We start from the raw sequence: 12,591 nt of genomic DNA on the forward strand, positions 1-12,591 counted from the left end.
TCTATTCAGAGTTTCTGGTATCCAGAGCTTGGACTAGTTACTCTGGTTGCAAAAGGTCCTACGTGTATATGCTTACATACACACTAACATCTATCTATCTATGCACAATCTATTGCTGCCAAAACTTGGAATAATTATTCTGGTTGCAAAAGGTATATATCAGGCATGGGCAAACTTTGGTTCTCCAGGTGTTTTGTACTTCAACTCCTACAACTCCTAACAGTCTGTTAGGCATACCTAATATGTACAGACAATCAATGGCAATCCTCCCCCTGACTCCCTCCTGGCCCCACCCCCTGGCCCAGGGATGCTGTGATAAAAGCCCAGGAGGGAGCGAGTGAGGGAGAAGGAAGGGGATTCAGCTGCGATGGAGGAGGAAGCCGGTCAGGGCCGGAGCTGTGCCATGAGCGGAGGAGGGGGCTCCTCCATGGATCTCCTTCCTCCCCCGGGGGCCATCACCCTCGAGCAGCTCCAGGGGGACTTCGAGGAGGAGGACGAAGAGGAGGACGAGGAGGAAGAATGCCAGGAGGACCGGCTGCTGGCCTACTGGCAGGGGGTGGGCAGGGGCCACCAGGTGGAGGTCCCCCCAGGTAAGACAGAAAGAGAGAGGGAGCTGGGGGGACTTCTATAGGGACGATTGTGATGGCCATCTGTCGGGAGGGCTTTGATGGTGCTTCCCCTGCATAAAGTCACAAAGAAGAGGTTGAACTAGATGGCCTTTTAGGGTCCCTTCCAACTCCAGGATTCTATTATTATTATTATTATTATTATTATTATTATTATTATTATTATTATGCTACTGTAAGGCTGGGTGGCCACCTGTTGGGGGTGCTTTGATGGTGCTTCCCCTGCATGGAGTTAGAAAGAAGAAGGTTGGACTAGATGACCTTTCAGTGTCCCTTCCAACTTTAGGATTCTATTATTATTCTTATGCTACTGTAAGACTGTGTGGCCACCTGTTGGGGGTGCTTTGATGGTGCTTCCCCTGCATGGAGTTAGAAAGAAGAAGGTTGGACTAGATGACCTTTCAGTGTCCCTTCCAACTTTAGGATTCTATTATTATTCTTATGCTACTGTAAGGCTGTGTGGCCACCTGTTGGGGGTGCTTTGATGGTGCTTTCCCAGCATGAAGTCAGAAAGAAGGTTGGACTAGATGACCTTTCAGGGTCCCTTCCAACTCCAGGATTCTATTTTTTTATTATTATTATTATTATTATTATTATTATTATTATTATTATTATTATTATTATTATTATGGTACTGTAAGGCTGGGTGGCCACCTGTTGGGGGTGCTTTGACGGTGCTTCCCTGCATGAAGTCAGAAAGAAGAAGGTTGGACTAGATCAGGCACGGGCAAAGTTTGGCCCTCCAGGTGTTTTCCTAACAGTATGCTGTTAGGAATTGTGAGAGTTGGAGTCCAAAACACCCGGAGGGCTGAAATTTGCCAATGCCTGGACTAGATGGTCTCTGAGGGTCCCTTCCAACTATAGCATTCTATTATTATTATTATTATTATTATTATTATTATTATTATTATTATTTATTTGAAACACAACAAGATGAGTCCACAGCAGACACTCTGCTGGGTGTTGTACTGGATCACACGCCGGACACTTCCCAAGGGCTGTGTGATTATTTTATTATTATTATTATTATTATTATTATTATTACAAAGGCTCGATGGCCATCTGTCGGGAGGGCTTTGATGGTGCTTTTCCTGCATGGTAGAATTGCGGTTGGGATGGCCCATGGGGTCATTTCCAACTCCAACATTCTATGTGTTGCTGTGAGTTTTCCGGGTTGTAGGCCATATTCTGGAAGCATTCTCTCCTGATGTTTCGTCTGCATCTTCTGAGGATGCCTGCCATAGTTGTGGGTGAAATGTTAGGAGAGAATGCTTCTGGAACATGGCCATACAGCCTAGAAAACTCACAGCATCTCAGTGATTTTGGCCACGAAAGCCTTTGACAACACATCTAACATTCTATTGTTTTTGTTGTTGTTATTACAAAGACTGGATGGCCATCTGTTGAAGGTGCTTTGATTCTGCTTTTCCTACATGAAGGCACAAGTGAGTTGAATTAGATGGTGTTTGAGGGTCCCTTCCAACTCAATTACTGCAATGGGACCCCAGAGGGAAGGAGGAGCAGATGAGCCAAACATCCATATTCCCAGAATCCCAAAGTGAAGGAAGGGATCCCTAAGGACCATCTAGTCCAACCCCTTCTTTCTTGGCACTTCAATTCCCACCGGCTGTTAGGAATTGTGGGAGATGGAGTTGAAAACATCTGGAGGGAGGGCTAAAGTTGGCCTGTACCTGCCCTAGAATCATAGAGTTGGAAGAGACATCTGCAAGTCTGCAAACTTGAATGTTTGCAAAAATAAACATAATGATAATAATGATAATGACAATAATTATATCCTCCTCTCGCCCAAGCGGGGTCTCGATGAAGAGAGTGATTATAAACCTGTTTCTCTCCACATGTTCCTTTCTGTAATGTCCTTTTGCAAAGAGTTAAAAGGCAAGTTGCAGTTTTTATAGATTTGGTTCTTAGTCTTTACTGGGTTTTAATGGGAAAGGAAGGGACTCTATACACAGTACGGTGAGGATGGAGGTGTTCAGAGCGAAAACAAAGCCTTTCGGGCAAAAGGGAAACAACACTAGCTTTGCACCAACTGCACATATTTTTACTTTCTAAAATCAATTCCATTCTACTAGAATAGCAAGAAGAGGCCAAAGTTTCCAGAAAAGGACACAGGAATGGGGGAAATCCTGAAAAAAGTATGAAAATGCTAGTTTAGAGAAAGTCCCATAGTCGACTGTATTTTAGAAATGCAGCTTTTCTTCCTCCCCAAAATGCAGAACAATTTTTAATGGAAAAATCCCATGTTTATGAAAGCTGCACCCTTTCTCTAGCTTTTCACCTCTTCTACCACCATTCACATAAATCTCCTCCAAAATGTTTATTTTCTCTGTGTATCTGCTGTGCTAATAATAACAACAACAATGTGTTGTTGAAAGATTTCATGGCCGAAATCACTGGGTTCCTGTGAGTTTTCTGAGTGTCTGGCCAAGTTCCAGAAGCATTCTCTCCTGAAGTTTCGGCCACATCTATGGCAGGCATCCTTAGTGGTTGTGAACAGACCTCTGAGGATGCCTGCCATAGATGTGGGTGAAACGTCAGGAGAGAATGCTTCTGGAACATGGCCATACAGCCCGGAAACACACACAACAACCCAGTTGTTGTGAAAACCATCGACAACACAGTAATAATATTTTTCTGTCTTACCCACCTCTCCTCAAGGTAGGTCACAGCACAGTCAAAACACACAAACATTACAAAAATTCTATAAACTCACACATTAAATGTAGGCCAGAGATTAAAAGACAGGACATGAGTTTAAAACTCATGTTTTAAAACTGGCTGGGACATATCATGCTAATGAAGTCCCCCAGGGAAAAAATGGTTGCGATACAGTCGTGTTATTTTGTTCTCAACTAAAACAGAGGAAGCTAAAGTCAAACCAATGTCATAATTGACTTTTCAGAGATTATTTCCATCTTTCCCAAAAGGAGAAAGAGAAATGCCTGCAGACCACTTGCATTTCTGCCTGCGATCTCCATCTCCCTGGTAAATTTTCAAGAAGGTTTTAAAGATCCAGTCAGGAGCTGCTGTGGTTTTTGGCTTTGAATATATGATTTTGTGGATTTTAATTAATTTTTAAAAAAAATACCAATGATACTTAATTCAGTGTTAATGTTGTATATTCGTAGATTTTAAAATGTATTGAAATGCTTTTAATGTAAGCCACGTTGAGTCTCCTTGTGGAGAGAAAAAGTGGGATATAAATAATCATAGCAATAATAATAATTTTCTCATCTCAGACATGGCAGAGCCAATCCAGCAACTGACAAGGAATAACCAGGCACAGGACAGAGAAACGGTCCCCTTCACTGTAATAAACCGAAAAGAGAAGGTAATCACTTCACTCATGTGCCTTATTATTATTATTATTATTATTATTATTACTACTATTATTATTAGCTGTTATTGGTGCTGCTGTGTGCCTCCAACACTGCAACACACTGGCTCTGCATCTTACCATATTACAGAATAATCTAGTAATTGGGTTGCTGTGAGTTTTCCAGGTTGTCTGGCCATGCTTCAAAAGCATTCTCTTCTGACGTTTTGCCTGCATCTATGGCAGGCATCCTCAGAGGTTGTGAGGTTTGTTGGAAACTAGGCAAGTGGGGTTTATATATCCGTGGAATAATGTCCAGGGTGGTAGAAAGAACTCTTGTCTGACTGCGGCAAGTGTGAATGTTGCCACTGATCACCTTGATTAGCATAAAATAGCCTGGCAGCTTCAAAGCCTGGCTGTTTCCTGCCTGGAGGAATCCTTTGTTGGGAGGTGTTAGCTGGCCCTGATTCCTTTATGTCTGAGATTCTCCTGTTTTCAGAGTGTTGTTCTTTAATATCAGGAGAGAATGCTTCTGGAACATGGCCAGACAGCTTGAAAAACTCACAGCAACATAAGGTTGTTTGTTTAAATGATTTTAGTAGAGGACATTCAGAAAGAAATGTATCTGAGTGAATAAAAATAAAGGGCCCTTCATGACTCACAAGGCTGTTATTTCAGATTTGGCTGTTTTTGTTACTCCAATGCTTGGCCACTCTTTGCCCATTTAATGGAGTTGTGAACAAGGATTGACTGTTGCAACACATGGTGTGGAATATGATCTGGGGCGCTGATCCTAGAACCTTCTATCTCCCTAACCTTTGCAGTTTGGGGAGCTTCTTTATGAGAAGCGGCACTACGGGCCGTCCAAGTGGGCCTGCGTCAACGCGCAAGAAGAGCAGTACGAGCAGAGCATCTGCCTGGGATTCATGAAGATCATGAGATACATCTGTGAGCAGAACTCCTCAGGTAAGGAATGAATGGTCTTTCGTATGTGCCTTATCGGGGGAAAGAATGTGTGTATATGTGCATATATGAACCCACACTCCTATAGGGCATGGCCTCTGCATCTGCAAGGGATGTCTTTCGAAGTCCCCATACATACCAGAAGATAATACTATGTAACACATTTTTTGTCCCTGGGTTATAAATGTCATTATTTCCTAATTGGTTCTGTCATAAACACATGGAAAAGTGTTTTCGAAGGCTTTCATGGCCGGATTCACAGGGTTGCTGTGAGTTTTCTGGGATGTCTGGCCATGTTCCAGAAGCATTCTCTCCTGACGTTTTGCCCACATCTATGGCAGGCATCCTCAGGGTAAGGGACCCCACATCTTCTGAGGATGCCTGCCATAGAAGTGGAGACCACCTTTTGAAAATCACTAGTCAAGAAAAGCATGACCTTGTTAGAAGTGAACCCTTTGAACCAGTGATATTCGTAAAAATTCATGTAATGGCTCACAGGTAACTCAGCTGTTAAACTGAAGAACTATATCTTTGGACTGCCAAGGACAAAGACATACCACTACAAAAATATATTTGGTTAGCAGAGAATGGTTGCATGTTTGAAGTTGTAATTGCCCAAAAATATACACTCCCTTGAAACCACTTAGTTAAAAAATGCACTCAGAGATTAAAAAAACAAAGTCTTCTTTGAAAAATAACGTATCTTGTTTACTCACAAATATCTTGTATTAATTCACCATACAGGCATATTTCTTATTAAAGTTCGGCTATAGATAGGATGTAGTTCTCTCTGTGTTGTGAACACAGGGTAACATTCTTTATCAATAGTCCATAGTCTTTAGTATAACTGTACTCGCTAAAGTACCTAAGCATACATACATCCACCTCCACTGAAATCTAAAGCGAACTGGTAACATTGAAGTCCAAACAACAACTGAACCCAAAATGGAGTCCTGAGTCTGAACATGCTCAGTACAATCAAATGTCTATAACCAAAGAGGTACAGTCAAACTGGCAAATCAGCATACACATACAATACAGGTTAGCAAATATATACATTAACAAATAGTGAAAGGTTTAGGAGGTTGCTATTTCCAACAAAAAGACATTTCTAAAAATGGGCTGCATCTTAGAATCGTGGCTGCATCTTTGCTGGTGGCGATCCTGACATTAGGCTGCACCTTACAATCCATGGTGTCTTAGACTCGAAGTAATGCAGTATTTCAGAAATCCTTTCAAAAACCAATGAACTACACGAGAGCAGAAAATAACCACCCACCATTTGCCTTCCTTAGGTCTGTACCTGGGGATGACTGTCCCCATCGTGACAGTGGTCCACACTGAGGAGGCCGTGCCGGACATCCGTAGGCTGGTGACAGTGGCCTACCGCCTGCCCTCGGAGCTTCAGGACCGCCCCCCGGAGCCCTGCGACCCTGACATCTCCATCCAGGAGTGGCCCCCGGCCACCGTCTATGCCAGGTGAGAGCCAGAAGGGAGACCTCCAAGGGTCATCCAGGCCAACCCCCTTCGGACAGGTAGCCAAGCACAATGCAAGCCCACCAAACATGTGCGATTTCACAGACACAACAAAGAAGAACATCTCTGACCACAGGGAGTACTTCCTAACATTTAGGTGGAATCTCTTTCCCCCCAGTTTGAATCCATGGTTCCACTGTGTCTTCAGAGCAGGAGAAAACAAGCTGGCTCCTTCTTCAAAACATCCCATAATCTGTTCCTCAGAGGGAATCATGATTCCCAGACCTTTGACCATTTTGGTGGCCACCTTTCATCTTAGAGTCCATATCCATATCTTGGATTGTGGGACCTAAAACCAAAATTCAGTAAGGTGTTTTTCATGTGAGGTCAGACCCCAAAGCATTATTTCCTTTTGACGTGGACATTGAGCTGCTTTGGTTCCCAATCAAGAGGAAAAAACTGGGTAGTTGTTGATGCACAGTGCCCCTTATATTTCTAGCACTTTTTATTTCCCAATTAAGACCAGGAATCGAGGAGATTAAAATTCAATAGTTTGATTCTGCAGAGTGACTAAGGGGTGTTCTTCCAATTGAAGACAAGATAGCATCAAGAAAGTGTCCCTGGATCATGGGTTTTATAGTCCCAGTTGATGCAAACATGCACATGCGTACCAGGTCAAGAAATCAAAACTTTCATTTCCCCCGTCTGTTTGTAATTTTCCTTCTCTCCGAGCTTATCACCTGCATCAGCACCTATGTGTCTTTCTGTTCTGGAAACATCCTTTTATAATAATAATAATAATAATAATAATAAATTTGTAATCCGCCCTATCTCCCTGAGAGGACTCAGGGCGGTTTCCAAGAACATAACAAAATGGCAAACATTCAGTGCCAAAACAGGTAAATAATATGTGTTGTCGATGGCTTTCATGGCTGGAATCACTGGGTTTCTGTGAGTTTTCTGGGCTGAACGGCCATGTTCCAGAAGTATTATATCCTGATGTTTCACTCACATTCTCAGAGGTTGTGAGGTCTGCTGGAAACTAGGCAAGTGGGGTTTATATATCTGTGGAAAGGATTCCCTCAGGCAGGAAGCAGACAGGCTTTGAAGCTGCAAGGGGTGCTTTGAATGCGATTTCCTGCTTCTTAGCAGGGGGTTGGACTAGATGGCCCATGTGGTCTCTTCCAACTCTACTATTCTATGATTCTATGAAATGCTAATCAAGGTGGCCAATTGCAACATTCACACTCGCCTCCAACAGACAAGAGTTCTTTCTCCTACCCTGGACATCATTCCACAGACAGGGTTGTTGTATGTATTCCGGGCTGTATGGCCATGTTTCAGAAGTATTCCACATATGAACACATTCCACAGACATATAAACCCCACTTGCCCAGTTTCCAACAGACCTTGCAACCCCTGAGGATGCCACAGATGTGGGCAAAATGTCGGGAGAAAATGCTCCTGGAACATGGCCAGACAGCCTGGAAAACTCACAGCAACCCAGATAAATTATACATCAAATAAAATACAACAAATACAATGTTTTCTCTTTTTTTGTGTAAACAGTTCCTTTGTGTTTGCAAAAATTTCCTACACATTCTGCTAGTTCTGCTTCCCCCTCCCATCTTGTCAGGTCAACTTGATCCCTTTTTTTAATTACGAAAGGTCACTTCCTGCCCTTTATGGCTTCAGAGATTTATTGGGATGGGAAATGTAATGTGATGCATGAAATATCCTTTTCCAAACGTATCCTTTGAACAGGGGCTTCAGAGGCGTCACCAACGAAGGCACCATCGCAAGAGAAATCACTTCCCTGGCCGAACTTCTGGAGAGCCCCGAGCTGTATGTGCGAGATACCTTCGTGGTGGCGGGTTACACCAACCCAGCGTCGGCAAATCGGCAGAACGAAATATGGTTCCTTGAAAAACCAGAGGCTGCTTTTCAGCTGTGAGCCGAAGACCGGACCCCCGGGTGGCACATCCCACCAGCACAGCCTGACAAACCAGCTCCCTTCCTTTGGTAAAATGTGAAATGTTTGTTGCATCTGTGCTTCTAGCTCAGGTATGAGCCAACTTTGGTCCTCCGTCCGGGTGTTTTGGATTCCAACTCCCACCATTCCTAACAGCCTCAGGCCTTTTCCTTTTCCCCCTCGGCCGCTTAAGCGGCCGAGGGGGAAAAGGAAAAGGCCTGAGGCTGTTAGGAATGGTGGGAGTTGGAGTCCAAAACACCCGGACGGAGGACCAAAGTTGGCCCATGCCTGTAATCTTGCTGTTCTGCTGCTACAATTCTTCATAGCCTTTGTTGAGTTTTATTCTATCACTTTCCTCCAAAATGAGAGATGCTAAACACGAGGCAGAATGTATTCAGTAGACAGAAACATCTGATTCTTGCAAGATGAAGCTCATATAATGATGGTGAGGAAGGTTATCTGCCCAGTTTTCCTTTTACAGATTAATGTAGGACCTAGAGTTGGAAGGGGCCGCACAAGCCATCCGGCCCAAGGTAATAGTAAATACAGTACTACTGAAAACACTTCTAAAAGAGGCCCATCCAGTCTCTTCTTTCTTTCTTCTGTTCTCCAAGGTGAACATACCCCAATCTCTAAGGTGTCCATCAGAAGACTTGGGCCCCATCTATGCTGCCAGATAAAAACAAGACTATCTACTTTCAACTGGATTAAATGGCATTGTAGACTCATACAATCTAGTTCAAATCAGCAGTATACATGGGGCCTTGGTTTCTAGACCTTAGACCACATTAAGATGTCCTTATTCAGCTATAAAATAATAATAACAATAATTTTATTTCTTACCCGCCTCTCCTTGTGGTTTGAGACGGGTCACAGCATAGTAGAAACATAAAAATATTTTTAAAAAATCTATAAAAACTCATATTACAATAGAGTCTTGCTTATCCAACATAAACGGGCCGGCAGAACATTGGATAAGTGAAAATGTTGGATAATAAGGAGGGATTAAGGAAAAGCCTAATTAAATTACATTACAATCAAATTACATTATGATTTTACAAATAAAGCACCAAAATATCATGTTTTACAACAAATTAACAGAAAAAGCAGTTCAATACACGGTAACGTTATGTAGTAATTACTGTATTTACAAATTAGCACCAAAACATCGCAATGTATTGAAAACATTGACTACAAAAACACTGACTACTAAAAGGCAGACTGCGTTGGATAATACAGAACGTTGGATAAGTGAAGGTTGGATAAGCGAGACTCTACTGTAAACTGTAGTTCTATATAAAAGACACATATTAAAACATATTTCAATAAAATACATATTATCCCCTCTAGCCCATTTCTTCCTTGACTTCTGTTGCCCAGAGCTGGACACAGGGTCCTTATCTTAGCGGAGCCCTGACCAAGGCAAATGAGAGAGAGAATACTATGATGTGAAACTCCTTTGGGGAGAGAAAAACTCATATACACAATAAATAATATTTCCCTCCAATTGCTTATTTGCTGGTATTGATGCAACCCCTTCCCATCAGCATGGAAGAGGCTTCCAGTTCTATATTCACAGCTGTGAATGCTGAACAAAATTGTGAAATGTATTTAAGTTGTTATTAATATTATTTATTTATTTATTTACTTTTATCCCACTTTTTCCCCCTATATGGGACTCAAAGCGGCAAGTACATGTTCAGGTTTGAGGTGAACTTGTACTTGAATTGTTCCTGCTTAAGACACCAGACAACAGAAAATCAAAGCTCAAAGAGATGCTAAATCTTAACATAACGGTTGCCCTCGTTAAGATCCATTTGGAAGAGCCCAGCTGAGCTCTTCCCGAAGGCTCACTTGAAAGGGTTTCACAATAATTGTATATAAAGAAGTTTGTGTTCAGGGACTTGGATTATGAAATATATATATATTATAGAAAGAGTGTATTTTTTTAAAAGAGAATCTAAATTTGAGTTGGAAATATCCCATGACCTGTATGTTTTAACAGCAGGCTAGGAAAATACTGCTTCAGGCAATCCTTCACAAAAGACCTTATAATGTGACCACTTAATGTGATGACCTGCTGCTGATGTTAATAACCTCAGAATACCTCCACTATAGAGAATGCAGTTTTCTCTCTCTCTCCCCCCCCCCCCCCCAAAAGTACAGACATTCCTACTTCCCATGAGCATCAACTGATGTTTTGCACATTAACTATTCCTTTATAAAGACGTTTCAGGAATGAATAGCCGTCTAGAGCAGTGGTTCCCAACGTTTGGGCCTCCAGGTGTTTTGGACTTCAACTCCCAGAAATCCCAGCCAGCTTACCAACTGTTAGGAAGTGTGTGAACTGAAGTCCAAAACAACTGGAGGCCCAAAGGTTGGGGACCACTGGTCTAGACAAAGCAGAGATGTTCTTCTAATTTCCCCCAAAAATCTCTAGTTGCCCATTGGAAATGGCCTTGCACACTGTTTACTATAGGCTTCTGTTTAGACAGCTGCTATAGGGAGGAGACATAGAAAAGGACTGATTGCCAATACTCAAAGGACACACCAGCTGAATGAGCAAGTATTTCAGAAAGCTAGCAGCACTTTTCCGTTCCTGGTGTTGACAATCGTTATGACATGTCTCAGTATTCTATCAGTGCAATTTGTGATGTAATCCATTTTAAAGTCTATTTTTAATTACAGGATCCACTGGAGTACTGTTTTCTTTGAAAACCCTTTTTAAAGGCTTTCTTAATCAAGTACTTTTTTGTAAGCTGTCTCTGTGGGCAACGGAAGATACAGGAAAAATGGACAAACGTGCAGAAACGTATTTAGGTCAGGCATGGGCCAGCTTTGGCCTTCTCTCCATATGTTTTGGAATCCAACTCCCACGATTCCCAACAGTCAAAACACCTGGAGGGCCAAAGTTTGCCCAGGCCTAACTTAGATGTTTCCTTCTTTGGCTTGATCTGGTGGCTTTCTATGTTTGTTTTTTTGCAAGGCCAAATACAAAACTGTACACAAATCAGAATTGTACTGAGGTGGAAAAGAAGCCCTTGTGACAGCCTAAACAACATGGAGAAATAATTTACCTTGCTACCTCAAGCTAAACAAACAGTATATATTCAGTTTTTGCTGACCGGCCTGGAGAAATTACCTTCTCACGAGTGGAGTTAGAGTAAAAGGTTTAAGTCCCACAATTGACACAAACTGACAGGCTCTCGTCTCAAAATGGAGCCATAAATTAGCTGCTTCAGAGGCTACCAATCTGAAACCTGGCAACAACACTCCGCTCTAGTCTTGGGATGTATACGTATACAGCCAACCTCTAACCAATGCCAATCTTTTCTGAAAAGAGCTCTAGTCACCTTCTTTGACACACAACTTTGAGATACAAATCCGCCACTCAATATAATAACCACAAACAAAGTAACAGCTACAGGCTGCTAACCTGCCTTGACGTAATCCTAAATCACACTCCGACCTGATCAAGAGCTAGGGAGTTACTTAGCGTGAAGACAAACTCTTTCAAATACCCAGCTAGAGCAGATCACAGAAGATTGCCGCCTTAAGTAATTAAACAGAGAGCCTCTCACTGTGTGGGAAGAGATGAGGGCACAGATTACCACTCAAAGAAATAGTTACACGTATGGGCACAGATGGAGGACATTTGCCCTTCTTTTAGAGTGTTGTTGTTGTTGTTGTTGTTATTATTATTAGTATTATTATGACTATGTAACAAGCCCCAAGGTTTATTCCCTTGTGAGCGACAGTTATCCGTTCAAAACAGTCTAAGTGCAAAATGCTCTTTGATCACATGATTTATAGGAATGAATTTATATGGAAAAACACACAGGGATGGTTTTAGAGAAGCATACAATAGTGAAATTCACCAAAATGACCAGAAAAGTCAGCATTCTCTGAATATAAGACCAAAAAACACCACTTGGAAAATGCCTTACAGCAAATCCAGAGTCGCAAAATCAAAATAGAATCCAGTTCCGTACCGTAAAAAGAGCCGATGTTCCTTTCCATGTAGGAAACTCAAGTATCCAGACCAGGCATGGGCAAACTTCAGCCCTCCAGTTGTTTTGGACTTCAACTCCCACAATTCCTAACAGCCTACCGGCTGTTAGGAATTGTGGAAGTTGGAGCCCAAGACACCCGGAGGGCTGAGGTTTGCCCATGCCTGTTTAGAAGATGCATCTTAATGCTTTCCTTCCTATGCCGTG

At 42.3% G+C, this 12,591-nt stretch overlaps 2 protein-coding genes across 3 annotated transcripts in view; one reads left to right on the top strand and one right to left on the bottom strand.

Moving 5' to 3' along the window:
- fancm (FA complementation group M) overlaps positions 1-12,591 on the bottom strand; it is a 66,838-nt gene that overhangs the window by 46,444 nt on the left and 7,803 nt on the right. The gene's annotated exons all lie outside the window — the stretch shown is intronic.
- Positions 325-11,064, top strand: LOC100562696 (heme-binding protein 1). Its single transcript, XM_003224898.4, has 5 exons — positions 325-590; positions 3,887-3,978; positions 4,788-4,929; positions 6,222-6,405; positions 8,167-11,064. Exons 1-5 carry the CDS (start codon positions 368-370, stop codon positions 8,354-8,356), a joined length of 831 nt encoding a protein of 276 aa, XP_003224946.1. The 5' UTR covers positions 325-367; the 3' UTR covers positions 8,357-11,064.

Source organism: Anolis carolinensis, chromosome 1 (assembly GCF_035594765.1).
Source record: "Anolis carolinensis isolate JA03-04 chromosome 1, rAnoCar3.1.pri, whole genome shotgun sequence".
In the NCBI taxonomy this organism is placed as follows: domain Eukaryota; kingdom Metazoa; phylum Chordata; class Lepidosauria; order Squamata; family Dactyloidae; genus Anolis; species Anolis carolinensis.